The sequence below is a fragment of the Mycteria americana genome, chromosome 12, assembly GCF_035582795.1.
Source record: "Mycteria americana isolate JAX WOST 10 ecotype Jacksonville Zoo and Gardens chromosome 12, USCA_MyAme_1.0, whole genome shotgun sequence".
Lineage (NCBI taxonomy): Eukaryota > Metazoa > Chordata > Aves > Ciconiiformes > Ciconiidae > Mycteria > Mycteria americana.
The window spans coordinates 20013490-20029389 of NC_134376.1; the positions used below are offsets into that span (position 1 = coordinate 20013490).

General features: G+C 46.7%; 1 protein-coding gene across 21 annotated transcripts in view; it reads left to right on the plus strand.

The window, feature by feature from the left end:
* The window catches only part of MAPK8IP3 (mitogen-activated protein kinase 8 interacting protein 3), a 77345-nt gene extending 64125 nt beyond the window's left edge, over positions 1–13220 (plus strand). For 18 of the 21 annotated variants that reach the window (XM_075515478.1, XM_075515486.1, XM_075515479.1 and 15 more), the window contains 12 exons: positions 81–266; positions 876–1062; positions 1843–1965; positions 2244–2324; positions 2855–2922; positions 4351–4499; positions 5356–5527; positions 5673–5786; positions 7195–7233; positions 9100–9279; positions 9551–9694; positions 10272–13220. In XM_075515478.1, the coding sequence (XP_075371593.1) occupies positions 81–266; positions 876–1062; positions 1843–1965; positions 2244–2324; positions 2855–2922; positions 4351–4499; positions 5356–5527; positions 5673–5786; positions 7195–7233; positions 9100–9279; positions 9551–9694; positions 10272–10393 (1565 nt within the window). In that variant the 3' untranslated portion in view covers positions 10394–13220. The remainder of the gene's footprint in view (positions 1–80; positions 267–875; positions 1063–1842; positions 1966–2243; positions 2325–2854; positions 2923–4350; positions 4500–5355; positions 5528–5672; positions 5787–7194; positions 7234–9099; positions 9280–9550; positions 9695–10271) is intronic. The other 3 variants (XM_075515487.1, XM_075515497.1, XM_075515499.1) reach the window with 1 other exon arrangement.
* The last annotated feature ends 2680 nt before the right edge of the window (positions 13221–15900 follow it).

Genomic DNA, 15900 nt, shown 5'->3' on the forward strand with positions numbered 1-15900 from the left:
TGGTTACCTCAGGAGTACTGCTATATTTAAATTAGCAGTGACAGCTAGATTTATGGGAGAATCTGTTCTTTGCCCTTCAGCGGCCAGTGAGAGTGATTATCCTCCAGGCGAGATCTTTCTGGAGGGAGATGTAAATCCTGAAGAGTCATCTGGAACAGATGGTGTCTTGGCAGGAATCACTCTGGTGGGCTGTGCTACTCGCTGCAATGTGCCACGAAGCAACTGTTCCTCGCGTGGTGACACACCTGTGCTGGACAAGGGACAGAGTGAGTTTTGGGACATAAAACTGAATGGCAGTCCAATTATAGCTAGTCCCATATGAGCTTACGGTCTTACAGCTGCATCCTCCTGTCCCTGAGCTGACTACTTCAGAGGCCTCAAGAAGTTTCTTAATGTGGTACAGGAAGACCAAAGGCCCTTTTGGTACATTGCTCTTCAGAGCCCTCCTTTTCTCTCTGAGCGATCCACATCCTGCAGCCTGGTTGTGGGGGGTCATAAAGCAGGGTATTTTGGACAGGTGATATGTTTGCCCTGCTACAATTGCTTCTGTTCTCATTGCTTTCTCCTCTGAACCATATCTTCTCGTGAAGTCAGTTAAGCCCATACGAAAACCATAGTGATGCTGACTCCATACTACAGTGGGCAGCCCTGGAGAGCTTCTCATGTTTTGCTAGTCACAGATTAAACCTCACTTTAAAATAGCCTCCGTTCCCCATCCAAGCAGAAGGCATGAGGATGAGCTGCTGTCTGTGGTGCAGGCTCAGGGCTTGATTGAATTTGGCAAGGAAGGATAAATTAAAAAACTGACAGCCTGATTTCTGTATAGGTAACTTACCAGCTCATTCTCCTGTATGTCTCACACTCTTTGTCTTTAGGTGAGGTGGCTGCTGTCTGCAATGGGAAGATCAACCAGTCCCAGTCTACTGAGGAGGCAACAGAAGCTACAGAGGTACAAGAGAATGGTACAAGCGAGGCAGAGCCTGCTGAGGCCCGGCCTGGGCCCCTCACGGAGCACGTGTTTACAGATCCAGTCCCTGCACAGGCACCTCTTAGGCAGAACGGGTAGGCAGTCTGGGGCCAAAGTGTCAGTTCAGTTATTTATCAGCTCTGTTTTCCTAAGCTTTTTGATATAAGAACCAGCCTGATCTTCTGATAAGGTGTCAAACTTTTTTCAGTTTTGTGCCTAAATAGTATTACAGATGGGATGATAGGGAGAGAAAGAAATTAAAATAAATGTGGTGCAGCCTGTGTTCAGCAGACTGTGTTAGCTGTTTAAGTGCAAATATTTGATCTCTCAGTATGAATTTAGACCTGCTGTTAAGACAGATCTTCCAAAGTACATGTGCACTTAATGTTCTTACTGAAGGAGCTTATTGTTTCATGTGTAAAAATAATGATTGATTTATTCTAGTAGTACCTCTAATGTGCTGTAAAGATAATGAAGAAAACGTATTCAGCACCCAAAAATTCTTAAGACAATTGAGTCTGATGTGATGACCTGAGGACCAAGGTGGAAGTCTTGGATAGAAATTGTTCTTAAATGACCAAGTTGTTCAAAGTTGTTTCTGTTGAAGTTGGAAATAAACAGAGAAAATATTATTTGTATAACAGTACTGCCAAACCCTAAGTTAAGTTCTATAGATTTTAAGTACTTGCTATTTGTATTGGTGAGTCAAAAAGGAAGTTTTACAAATTGCAGATTCAGGAGTCAAGCAATTAAAAAACACTGAAGGGAAGGAAGCAATTTGTATAGAAGTGCCCTTATCTGCTTGTGAATGCCAGACAGGTAGTCTGTGCATTGCTGCTACTAAAGCCTCTAACAATGTTCTTTTGCGTCTTCAGGGAGAATGGGCAGCTGAAGACGGAGTCAAGCACGACACTGCCAGATCAGGAGCTGAATGGGGATGCTGCTGGGACTTGCACCAGTGCTGCCCCCACCATGTGGCTGGGAGCACAGAACGGCTGGTATGTTCCCCTTGGGCTAGCAGATCTCTCTGTCACCTCTGTTGCCCTCTGGGCTCCGCTTTTCATGTCCTCACACCTTTAGTTCACTTCTTGTTTCTGGACTAGGTTTTTATTGCTCATTGTTGTTCTGAGCCCTCAGCTCATCGTAGGTAGAGGGATTTAACCTCACTTTCTTACCTAATCTCCACCTTTCCTACCAGAAGAAAAGACTCAAGCCTAGTCAGGCTGAAGGTGTGGGGCCTTGCTGCTAACCCTCCCCAATTTGTCCTTTCTCACAGGCTTTATGTGCACTCGGCTGTATCCAACTGGAAGAAGTGTCTGCACTCGATAAAGCTGAAGGACTCTGTACTGAGTCTAGTGTAAGTGTGCATGCCAAGGGACACTGAAGGAGAAGGTGCCAAAGCGATATTTTGGATGGGAGTAGCAGCTCTTTGTCAGTCATCTTTTTCTTTGCTCTTCTAAGTGCATTGGTTTGCGAGGAAGGTTTCCCAAGGTTTTTGTTATTGGAAAGCCTCATACTGAGCCATTTTCGTGCTCAACTGCAGACCTGACACAACTAAATGAACAAGATACTAAATGAGATTAGCAGCATGAGGAGGAAATAAGTGGGGAGGAGAAAGAAAAAATTTCACTGGGGTGTACATTAGGTAGAATTTGTTGAAATTGGTGGACTTTGTAGTGTGAAGGAGAAGTTAACCTCAACAGGAAATGTATGGATGATCTTACTACAACAAAGGTAAGAGGTATGACCCTCGGCCCTTGCAGGATGTTCCTGCAAGTGCTAAACTGAATGGGAATTGTAGAGATGGTATGCGTGGATGTCAGAAAGGATTTGTTAGTCTCTTACTTCTACAGATTTTTTTAAGTATTTACTTTTCTGTGATTTCAGGCATGTGAAAGGGAGAGTCCTTGTTGCTCTGGCAGATGGAACACTAGCCATATTCCACCGGGGAGAAGGTAAGAATCTATGTAATAAGAGAAAACCAAACTTGGCCAAAAGTGTTTATGCTAAAACATCTAAGGCATACTTTAACACCATTTCCTGAGCTTTTCTGACCAAAAATGTGTGTATGTGCTGTGTAGCACGTGTGGAGTAAATGCAACGCTTTTAGGAATACATATGCTGTGCAGTTGTTTGAGGCATGCTTGGTAAATTTACTGCATTTGGGCCATATCGGTGTTACTGTGCATTCACAAATCAACTGTAACAGGGCATGCACAGGGAGCTCCACACAACTTAGGCTGTACCTGAGCAGATCATCTGCGCAGTTGCAAATAGGCCTACTGCTTCCCAGAGGAGTTGGACTCTGTATAAGTAGTGGAATTGGTCACTGCATACACAGCAGGCAGAGCTGGGATTCTCTGGAAGTCCCAAATAAATGGCACCTTTGCATTACACTTGGTCAGTTTTTCTTGTTGCAAAAAAGAGATGTCTGAGTAATCTGATGTGCCTTAATCCTGTCACTTCAAGATATCTTTTGAATTCTGTATTTCTTGTCCTCTTCACTGTTGTAGGTTTTGTTTCCCTATGACTTGAGCAGTTTCTGAGCTGTGTTCATACCTGAAAGCACATGGGGATTTGCTAACTGTGACTAATGTTTGTATATTAAGAACTTAGTTATTCATTGAGTAGCAGTTTATCCAGAAAGCTGAAATACAGAGATTTCTGGTTTTGTGCAATCTAAATTTTGATTCAGCCTTTGTCATGAGTTCAAGCCTGACCATTTACACATGAAAATTGTTCCCATCAGAAATAGGATAAAGCTTCATGACACAGAGGCCACCTGTCTGTGAAGGACACAGTATCTGCCTGGTTAGTTAGAAAATAAGTGTGAGAGAAGGGAGGTTGATTCCTTGTCCTGGATTTGACACTTCGGGGAAATTATGTTATCTGTCTGTGTATGAGGAAGCCTTATATCACAAGGACTGTACGGTCCTTGGGGAAAGGACCATACACTTTGGGGGAAATTATGTTATCTGTCTGTGATATGAGGAAGCCTCATACACGAGGACTGTAACGGTCCATTTCCTTTTAAGTTTCTGCATAGTCTTGTTAAGCTGTCTTTCTTCTTCCCCTGCTGTTTTAGTTGTACTTGTTAGAGAAGCCTGTTCACTTCATTACAATAAAAGGATGTTTAAATTAGCCTGATTTGGAGAGCTTTCAGCCCACCAAACTAAACTTTATTGTCATGTATTCCATAAATATAAGGCTGTGCCTGAAGTAGTATTGTGGATTCATGGGAAGTTCACAGACATAAGCAAAATGAGCATTTGAGTATTACTTAAGCCTGTATACTGAGATATACATGGAAAGGTAGATGATTCTATTGTGTACTGACATGTCATGAAGGAGATGCACCTTTCCACACTTGTTTTTCACCTTAGATGGTCAGTGGGATCTCAGTAATTACCACCTAATGGACCTCGGTCACACTCACCATTCCATCCGCTGCATGGCTGTTGTGTATGATAAGGTCTGGTGTGGCTACAAGAACAAAATCCATGTTATCCAGCCCAAGACAATGCAGATTGAGGTAAGAGAAGCAAATGTGTGTGTATGCATGCACATGCTCGTGTGTATTTATTCTTATAGCTGTTTTCTGCTGCAGTGTATGGAAATGCAGAACCTTTGTATTGTCATTGCTGACCATAGGACCCAAGCTGTCAATCTGAGTCATGTTATGACCCAGTCTGCCAGGGGGGTATTTATTCCTTCCTCCCTTTGCAGAGCTTAAATGTTTAGATAAATCTAAACTGAGCACTTTCTTTGCCTTTATTAGTGAGTCTATGAGGCCACATACTGTACAAATGTACATGTGTGCTTTACAGCTACGCTTCATATATGGTCTGAGACTTCTCCATCTGTAGGCATTGTGGCACAAAGGAAGAGTACAGTTAGCGAGCCCCAGTGATCCCACTTGCCTAATCAAAAAATTACTTTTAGAGCCTTTTGGTTGAAATTCAATACAGTGGTGTTGGTACAAACCTGTTTGACAGAGCTTGGAATAATTCTATCAAAGGGAGAAGAAGTGCTGAATCTGAAGTTCACATCAGTGAGCCAAGGCACTTTGATCTTTGGAATTTATACTGGAGTTGTGTGTTTTCCTTTTCTACCAAGCACATTGAAAGCTCTTGGTTTCTAAATGTTCTTGCTCCTGAAGTGGTCTGCAAAGACCATAATCTCTGAAGAGCTGGTATACGACTCATCATTTCAAGCAAGGGATTTTCTGTATACTGTAGTGAACTTCTGAGGTCAGCTGGCATTAACACATTTTCTCCAAGAGCTTTGAAACCCAAACAAGTGATCTCATTTCAGGAAAATGGAGTATACGTGTAGATAATTGCAAACCTTCTGTGAACTCACATTGGTCCACCTATTTGGCATTTCAGAAATCCTTTGACGCCCACCCTCGGCGGGAGAGTCAGGTGCGACAGCTGGCATGGATTGGAGATGGAGTATGGGTTTCTATCCGCCTGGACTCCACTCTGAGGCTTTACCATGCCCACAGCCATCAACATCTGCAAGATGTCGACATTGAGCCTTATGTCAGCAAGATGCTAGGTGAGGCAGTAGGGACTGTCAGTAAATGGTCTGAGACCATTCAATGAATCATTCGATGGTCTGAGATCAGAGAGAAATCAAAATTCATTAGCAGACCTTGCCCAAAGTCATAACTGACTCTCCAATTCTTATGCATGCTTACTAGGCACTGGAAAGCTGGGCTTCTCGTTTGTGCGGATTACAGCCCTGCTCATTGCTGGCAACCGCCTCTGGGTAGGGACAGGGAACGGTGTCGTCATCTCCATTCCATTGACTGAGAGTAAGTGACATTTATTGGAGATACTTCTGTGTCCCCCCCTAAAAAAAGAACACTTTTGCGTGTTATTTGTGCAGCATGGCTCTGGCAGGCTAATGCTTTCTGGACATTTTTACTCTGAACCTGACACACCTTTGATCATAGCAGTGTTCAGAGAGAAGAGCCCTGAGTATGAGCAACCCTGAACTTGGTTTAACTCTTCCTTACTAAGTGTTCACTTGAATGGATTTAACCTGTTTAAAACCAAATAGGTATTTGTTACTGTCCCTTTCAGTTCAGTTGAAGCCATTTCCTTCTTGGGGGACCAATGACATCTCTACCATCCATACAGTCTTCTTTTTTGAGCGTGACCTTGACAGAGCAGACTGATGTGAACTGATTCTGTAGCTACTGGAAAGCAGGAGAAACAAAGCTTTGGGAACTGTAGTAAGTCTCCAAAAGGAGGCCATGGGATGAGAAGTCACCAGGAAGATCTCCCTGGAAATTTTGTTTTGGCATAGACATCTAAACGTCTCCATAACAGTATTTTCCAGAAATTGACCTTAGAAAAGCTTAATTTACTCCAATTAGGGCTCAGCTTTATCAGTCAAGTAGAAATCAGTATCCTACACCAAATCCAACCTGGTGAGGAGACCCAGGAGTAGTAGTTGATAGGTGCATCTCTGGAGCTGGAAGTTTAGTTGAAGGTCTTAGTAATCCTGTTCTGTACCTGCCAGTCAGCATCTAATTTTGAAGGTCTGTTCCAGATTATAATGGGGGAGTAGGATTTGAGGCTGATGCAGTTGCTTTCAACAGAAAGCAGCCAAATTTACATTTTTCTCGCCACTGCTAGCAGGAAAACTGAGAAGCAAATGGCTCTTGTATAAGAGGAGCAAACCTGTTGTAATCCTCCTGGAAGTCAGGGCTGAGATGGTCTCCTCTAAGGCTAGTGGAGCTGGATATGCCCGGGGCTGACACCAGGAAGCCAGTGACACAGTCATCTTTGCACATTGCAATCTTGGTCTCATTTCTGAATCCCTGTTTTAAAGCCCATTCTTTCTTAGGGCTTGCTGTCCTAATTCTGAGTTAAGCTTGTTCCCTGCTGTAAACCAGTTGCGTTATCTTCTGGTGTTTCTGTAAAAATGTGGTAAGCAGTAAGGTCTCACTAGAAACTTCAGCAATGGATCCTTGTGACCATGATCCCTCTCCCATCTCAGATATTACATTTGTCCTTGTAAGATAAGAGCCAAGTGAGCAAGAACAGTGTTGGTATAAACTGATCCAAGCCTGTAGCTCCTGTTGTGGTTTCTCTAGATTTTATACATATCTGCTGCTCCCTGAATTTTCTCCCAGTAATCACCTTTTTCTTCTCTCCCATCCTGCCTGTTTCTTCCCGTGCCCCTCTGTGTTCCCACTCCTTGCCTGTGCCTAGCTGTAGTCCTCCACCGAGGCCAACTCCTTGGGCTCCGGGGTAAGTCCGTTGCCTCCTTCCTTCAGCTTTCACTCCTTTTGCACTCATTCACCTTTGCAGTCACTTTCCCGTGCTTCCATCCTGCCATTCAGCTCTCTCCATCCATTTTTCCTCATCACTCTCTCATTTTAAGTTGATCTGAGAAAAGCGACCAGAGACAGTAATGTAAATATCCTCATTTCCCACGGCTAAAACCATTTGCATCCATCTCATTAGCCATCCCTCTGGTTTTTTTGTGTCAAGAGTACTTTATTCTTCATCAGTAGTTCCCTTATTGTGGTAGGCTAGGTTTGAGATGGGGACTGTAAAGGTTCATTCAGTCAGAGAGTTCCAGGAAGCAGTAGACTGTTCTTCCAAGGTCTTCCTTGGTCATTCTTGGTTTTCCAAGGATGCTTCTCTCATCAGTTCCAGGCCAATGGCAGCAGGTGCTGTGTTACCTGCCAGCTGCAAGTAATCAACCAAGACTTTTAACCAGAGGGGACTTTGATAAACATTAAGAATTGTTTGGTTTTGTGCCAGTTAAGGCAGGGTCTGAGTTCAAATTTATGCTTACCTTAGCCTCTCCAGGGTCAGAAAGGAGTATTTTTTTCCCATTGTAAGACATTTCTGTGGCTGTCCAGATGCATTATGAACATGTGTCTCCTCCTTTTAAAGCATCTGATGTTGGCTGCAGTAAGAAGCCAGCTACTGAGTGAGAAGAAGTGCTAGTACCAGCCCTGTCTGTCAGTCGGATGAGCTCATCCAGTTATAGCTGCTCACAGCAAACCAAAGCACAGAGGTGCAGAGAGCCTTCATCTTGGGGATCTTCCCCCTACACACACTGATTCTCATTCTTCCATCAAAATATTTGTACTTGTCTTGCTATCCTGGCTTGAGCCTGATAGGTAAAAGTCTCTTTTGTCCAAGTCACTTAATAATTGAAATCCAGCCCAAGCCAAAATACAGAACTATAGATAATTAAGCAAGCAGTTCAGTTCTCTCACAGAAAGTGAAAGCCTTCTGATTTTAATGCTGTTTCTGTTTTACTAATGTGGGTACATGCGGAAGGAAAGCATCTCCCATCCTGAGCTCTGAGCACTGGTCTCTGTTCCTTGGTGACTGGAAGCATTCACATTCTTGGAGCCTGGACATGAAGGATGCAGGCCCCTGAGCCCACCTTGAAATCCTTGGAAGCTGTGGACGGTGAACATCCTTCAGATGTTCATTGCTTAAGTAGCTGATCTTCTGGTATCACGGCTAAATGAAGGACTAAGGAAGGACCTCACTCCACTGCTGTGATATTTACTGGGCTGAGAGGCCCAGAGCTTTCAGCAGCCTGTGTGCTCACAGCTTGGCATGGGCAAAGGACTTAACTTGGAAACTGAGCAACTTCACCAATCCAGAAAATAGCAGTAATTCTCCTCCAGGTGCCCTTAATGTCTCATGGGTACAGTGGACACCTTTGGATACCCTGCCAGGTACAAAAGACCAAGGTTGATGCTAGGACAGTAGGTGATTTCTGGAGCCTTGACAGGATTGCTGCTGGTGAAGAGGCATTCACTGGGATACCTCAGAGACCTTGTCTAGCTTGCCCTAGGGTCACTCTTGCCCACCACCGCCAGGGATGTGTGCCTCATTAGTAGCCAAATGCTAGATTTGATGAGAAAATGTAGTTTGTTATAATGGGTGGATTGTTAGCAGCCTAAGAGAGAGGGATGTGTAGTCTAGTGTGGTATCCTCCATCACATCCTTTACACGAGACCTTTAAAGAGACCTGCGCCTTTAAAGGTTTTCCTTCATGGCTCATGAGTTTTCTCTTTGACTGAGTCCCTTCTGTAAATGGGACTCAAAGCCGTCACTGACAATATTCCTCCTCCCTGTCCCCAGCCAACAAGACCTCACCAACCTCTGGAGAGGGCAGCCGCTCTGGCGGGGTCATCCACGTGTATGGTGATGATAACAGTGACAAATCTGCCAGCAGTTTCATTCCCTACTGCTCCATGGCTCAGGCACAGCTCTGTTTCCACGGCCACCGTGATGCTGTCAAGTTCTTCGTCTCTGTGCCTGGTAAGGATGAGCATAGCCCTTCCTTGTGTGGGTCTTGTCCTGCCGTCCATTCTGCAGCAGGAGCTTGAGCTGATCTGCAGCAGACAGCTGTCCATGTCATTTCTAGCAGTTGCAGATCACTGTGGCTCAGACATCAGTAGTTTAAACTGCAGCGACTTAGAGATTTCACCAGCAGAAGGAATTGGCCTGCCCAATTGTGTTTGTGTGTGTGTGCATGTTAACTGTATGGGGGCTGAGCAGAGGCACCGACAGCATCTCTGTCCTCTCCCAGGCAATGTCCTAGCAACCCTGAATGGCAGTGTGTTGGACAGCCCTTCGGAGAACCCCAGCACAGCAGCCACAGAGACCGAGGGGCAGAAGCTGAAGAACGTCCTGGTGCTGAGTGGAGGAGAAGGGTACATCGATTTCCGGATCGGTGAGTGCCTGTAGTGGGAGGCATCTGGAACGGGAGGGGGTGCAGGGCCATGGTTGTGGAGAAAGGGATCACTGCAGTGAGGAGCGAAATCTGAAAAGCAGTGCTCTCTGTTTCTCCTGCCTTTGGCTGTGAGGGCAGATAGCAAGCATTTTCCTTGCACAGCACAAGGCTGCCAAACCCTGCCCCTGCCTGTGCCTGCAGTGCCACGCAGTCTGAGTTAATGGCCCTGGAAAGAATAAAACCATCTGTGCCACTGGCTCCAAACCTTGCTGCCCCACTGTGGTCACCTGTGCTGCTCGAGGGCGCTCTGTGTTGTAAGCGTTAGCTTCCCCGAAAGGAATAGTGGTTTTCTCTGCTGCTGGAGATGGTTGGTTCCATTCATACAGTCCTGCTTCAGAAAAGCATCATGTTGCTATAAATGTTCTCCAGGCACAAAGGAAGGTCTCGGCTCATGCTGTCTGTTGTCAGACTGCCGAGACTGTAACAGGGATATTAGCCTCTTTGGAAGTATTCCAGAGCAGTGCAATTTGGGATTTTTCTTTCTTGCCCTTTTTTACTCTCTGTTTTTTCTCTTCAGGGGATGGAGAAGATGATGAGACAGAGGAGAATGCAGGAGATGCCACCCAGGTGAAGCCAGTACTTTCCAAGGCTGAAAGGAGCCACATTATTGTGTGGCAGGTATCGTATATCCCTGAGTGAGAATTTCTTCTTTCCCACCAATGTAAGTGTCCCTCCTCCCGCCTGAATGCCAAGATGTACATACAGAACGCCTGCATTATACCTACTGCTGGAAACCAACCCCAGACAACTGCAACGGCTCCTGCCTCGGACTGTGACCCCCTTCTAACCTCTGAACTTGCAGCTTTCATCTTGGGCCTGTGCTTTCTGCGTGGTTGGATTATTGTTCTGCTCTGGAGCTGGCATCTACAAGGAGAGAAATGGCAGTGCATCGATGAAGTGAAGCTTGGAGCTAGAACTGTGCAAAGCCTTTGCCCAGCACTCGGGAGCTGGCAGCTGGATGGGTGGTGGCTCAGGTTCTCCGGCAGGTTGCCTCACTCCCACCTGCATGAGAAGAAGTACGTCCCCCTGGCATCCCCCGCCAAAGCAGTGATGGTGAATCACAACTTCTACAGCACCCTAGCAGAAATCCTTTCTAGTTCACCAGTGGACTCTCCACCTTATTCACCCTTAAGCACAGAATAATGTCCCACGGGCTGAGAGCAGCCAGGTCCAAGGAACCCTCAATAGAAACGAGTGTCAGGGTTTGGGCAGCACTTCTGCTGTTTGGCTGAAGAAGGCAGCAGTGCCATTACTGTGGGGAACACATCCTCCATACGTGCAGATGGAAAGTCTCCCTCCTCTGCTGCAGTCGTGTGCTGAGTGACTGTGTGTGTCTGGAGAGGATTGTTTGGTAGCCTCAGATGGGAGACGGGTGTTTGATCGTGGAGGCCACAGGGCCTTTGGAAACTGCGGTAGCAAAGGGGTGCTGGAACCTTGATTTTTTTAAGAGCAGAAAAGACAGCAATACTTTTAACTCCCCCTTCCAAAAATGCCAGGCAGAAAAGAACACTTGAGCTCATTCTGAAAGGTTCAGGAGAAAGCTATCTCTGCATAGCATTTGTTGGCTTTCAAAACACAGGCGAGGGCAAATGATGTTGGTCTGTTGTGAATTCTGCATTAACACATTGAGATTACCTAGACTCGTAAGGCTGTGTCCCCATCCCAGGAACTGCTAGAGGAGATGGCTGTTTTCCTTCATGCTGTGGCTGTCGGTTAGGAAGGACTGTGTAGGTGCAGTCAAGGTACAGAAAGGCTGCGTCTCACCTGAGGTCACACAGAAAAAGGAATTGAGGCCAGATCTCCCAACCTCTTTTACCTAACATCGCGGGCACTGACTTTGTTACTAAGTAGTTTGAAAAGATGGAAATTTCTGACTCTTGAAAAGAATTGACAACCCCTGAGAAAAATTCTGATGGCCCTCCTTGTGTAAGCAGTGCTCTCTTGTGCGTCCTGCTTACAAGAGAGCAGCAAAAAATGGGGCCAGGGAGAGCAGTTTTGAGCTCCATGCAGAACATGGCAGCTCCAGATGTAGAGGCAATGGTTTGTCCTCCCTTTCTGACAGCGGAAACAGTCCTGTCTCCACCAGGACAAGTTCCGTTTCCTTTGAACACTCCCTCCTGGATGTGCAGGACTAGAGTGAGTAGCAGTTGTTAGCGATGAATTTGGAAGCTCCTGGTGCTCATGTTATTTCTTCCCTGAGCTGTGCAGCACTCCAGGGTTCACAGGGATGTCCTTGTGCCAGTGTGGCGGTATGGGGACAGCTGGGGGAAGCCTCAATCTTCTGGGAAGCTCCCAGCTTCTGTCCTGTGCTTGTTGCCATGGACCAGGCTGCCCCCAAGGCTTGTGGTCTAAAGCAACTCATGTTCTGCAGGAATGCAGTATTCCTAGGGAAAGCTCTAACATGTGGCATCTGTCCTGATGCAGCAGCACTGAAATGCTTTTTGGATCCACAGTTCAGAAAAGGCTGGGGCAAGAGGATGTCTCTGGAGAATAGAGGCCTTGGCCACCAAAGTACAGAGCCACAGTGGTTGCCCATGCTGCCTGTGAGCGGTGCTGGTGACATGCGCACCACCACTCTTCACTGAGGTAGGAAACCAGCTGGACGGTGTCCTCCAGCCATTGGCACACCGGGCTCTGTGGCTGGCATTTGGCTAAGGGATGCTTGGAGCCACCACCTGCATGTGGGGGGGGGACCTTTCACTAGGGACATTTCAACAGGGCCCTGCTGACCATGCCAGACTTCTCGTTCACTTTCCCAAAATGCTTTCTGCTAGGAAGAGCTCTTTTGGATCACAACACAAGAGTGCGTTAAAGTTAACAAGATCAACATTTAGACCACAGATTCCACAGACATGTAACAGTTCATCAGTTAGGGCCAGGTAAACTTCATAATTTGGGCTAATTGAAGGGAAAAAAAAAAGTGCCCTAGTAGGCCCAGTTCCTTAGCACTATTGACTCTTCCGTAGGAAAATACAGAATTGCAACATTCTTAGCTCTTACTGTTTGGTCTCTATCTGGTTTTAGCAGTCAAAGTGACAGTCTCCTGTCACCCACTGGGCCCTGGCAACATAAGGAAACCGGTCTCGGGCCTCTACCAACAGGTTCCTTTCCAGCTCAGTGCATGTTTTCCTCCAAGAGAAGCACATGTCTAAGAGGGGCAGCTACAGCTAAGTAGAACCAGCGTCTGCTGTCAGCTCCTGTGGGCATTTGGTGGCTGCTGGGCAGCAAGGTGAGAACTGACTGGCTTCAACACACTTCCCTGTCATATCTCCACTGTGATGTATGTAAAGTATCTTGTATGTTACAAAAGGATTTTAAAAAGTGTCTTAAGGCCTGTAAACTCCGCTATTTGTTCTGAAGATGGCATTCTGTAAAGAGACTGCTGTATGAATACGTTCCCTTGCTTTGTCCCCTATGCTATCAACAAACCATATCTGTTCTGTATGTAATAAATGTGTTAACATCAGCAAGTGCAGGGTGTCTTGTTCCTATAAAGGCACTGGGATTTCTGCTCAGTCTTTAATAACAGCAAGACACTTAAAAGGGTGGGAATGGCAGCTCACATGTTCACTGTTGAGCAATTTAGTGTCAAGAAATGAGATGTGGATTGCTCACTGGGCCAGACCAGAAGGGGCTGATCCTGCAAGCCACAGTGCAATCTGTAGCTTCTCCCAGCATCAGAAATAAAAGGCAGAAAACACAACCGTTCAGCTGCTGGCTAGCTGCAGCTGTCCTCGTGGTGTCCCCTTCACAGGAGCTGCAAGGGTTAACACATCAGGCTCAGCTTTCAACACTGAGTTTGCCGATGTCCCCTGTCAGTACAGGGTGGTCCTTCACAAAATCCCATAGGAATCAGTGACATTCAGCACTGCAGGAAGCGAATTCCTCTTAGTCCCAGCAGCACTTAGACACGTTCATATTTATTTTGTAGAACTGCATTAATTCAAGGGCTGTACATAGCAATAATAGACAAGGAAGCCACCTCCTTATGCCAGGGGTGGCTTCTACCCTGAGCAGCTCCATGACTAACACCTGCACTGTGGTCCTGTGCAGGCCAGGGTGAAGTACAATAGGCAATGCCTCCTGGGATACTAGAAGCACCTCAACAATGAGGTTTGGAAACAGGCCCTGGGACCTGTCCCGCACCCCTGGGGCTGCACCCTTGGATACAGGCAGGAGCAGTTTGAGCAAGGCACTGGGTGAAGGGCAGCCACGTCTGGCACCCACCTGGATGGCTGAGGAAGGGGCTCGCTACCGTCATCCTTCAGACAACCACCCCCATGCTGTTAAACCATCCAGGAGGTTAATGCACAGATTTGAGAGTCCTGGCAGAGCTCCCAGCATGTTCCAGGCATTGAATCCAACACCTGGCAAACTGGGGCTGTGCAGCTTTCCACAAGGGGACCTTCACAATCGGACAAGGCTCTTGGGCTGCCCAGGGCTCTGTGTGAAGACATCCTCTCCCCCCGCCAGGTGTTAAGGCTCTGAGGTCACCAGCAGGTCATGATTGTCCTGATCAGCCCCACCTGGGCCCCCACCTGTACATGGACCCTTCCCACCCATGGCCCAGGAGTCTCATCTAAGCACTGGCCTGGTGCCTTCAGTCTTTGCCTGAGCTGTACTGTAGCTGTGCATATCTACTGCTGCTCCTAGATGGACCCCTTGGACTCAGGGGTTTGGAGTAGATGATCTTCAAAGGTCCCTTCCAACCCAAGCCATTGTATCATTCTAGGCCTTATAGTGTATTATCTCCATCTGCTTTTGCTCCTGGCTAGGCTCCCTGGGTGGACCCTGGTCGTGGGTCATTTCTTGCTTTGTCTGGGGCTGTTGGTGGACCCTGTTACCAGCACTTGGCTCTGCCCACTGTGGTCAGACTCTGCAGGGCTGTGCCCCATTAGGAAGGGCACTGCCTATGCTGGGGTTCTGTTCAGCTCCTGGCTGTGCAGGGCAGAGAACTAGATTGTTCTACTCATCCCATCTAACTCACATCTACACCTCCTTTCCCACCTCGCTCCTCGGTTTGTGTGCTGGTTCAGTAGCACCTCAGTCACGGTAAGGCTTGTTGTCCTTAGCCCAGCACCTCGCAGCGGAGGCTATGGAAACCAGAGAAGCTGTTTTCTATCAGCTGCAGCTGCAGTGGGAAGTCTCACAGCCTCAAACTGTTTGTGCCTTTAGCAACACTCTGGATTTTCCCTGCCCTGGACTCTCCCATTACTTCTGAAGCTGGTGAATCAGCCCTGGCACGTGCCCTGCAGTGCTCCTGCCACAACAGAGAGACAAGAGACCAGCTCTTCCCAGCCTTTGCGCCTTGTCATAGGACCAGCTTTTAACTCATGAGAAAAACCTTCCATCTTATCCCACAGGAGCACCTGGTGAGGAACCCCATGGAAGTCAAGGTAGCCAATGTCGACCCGTTTGCTCCTGCCTGATGACAGCCTTTCTCGTGGTGGTTGAGGCCACATGTTCCCCTGACCCATCCAGGCTTGCCATTCACACTGGGCAGGGCAGAGAGTCCAGTTTTTGCTTTCCCTCAGGAAATCCCTTCAGGCTACTTGTGATTTCAGGGTGCTGCAGCAAATGGAACAGCACCTCTTGACACTACCTACTACAATGGATGAACTGAATAGCTGTTTCTGTAGGGAGCTGATCTGTAGGGTTACAGACCAGAACAGCTCTTGTGCCTCCTCCACCCACACCCAGACGAGACCCTCCAATAGTTCCTGACACAGCAGCAGAATCCACAGCCACTGCAAGAGAAAATGAAATGCCAAGAACTACACTAAGGAGTTGCATTTTTGTAATGCTCACCACGACATGCTGCACTGGAACAGGTGGTAATTTGCGATTGGCTTCAAATAGTAAGAGTATACTTTGCATCACCAGAATTAAAATGATTTCTCCTATCTCCTGACAGCCATCTCTGGGAATAAGAGATGGATAGCTTTGGATAAGCTTAGGATCTAAAGTCAAGTTGTGTTCCTCCTGTGTTGTTCATTGCCATCATATATAAGTAACCCAGATGATTCTACAGTGGTTAAGAGGAATCCAGTGCTGTGTCTGTATTTGGTAAGCTAATGACTCTGCATTTGGACCTAATGATGATCTCCATACACTGAAAAAAATACCAAGTTTTCTTAGAACTGTGC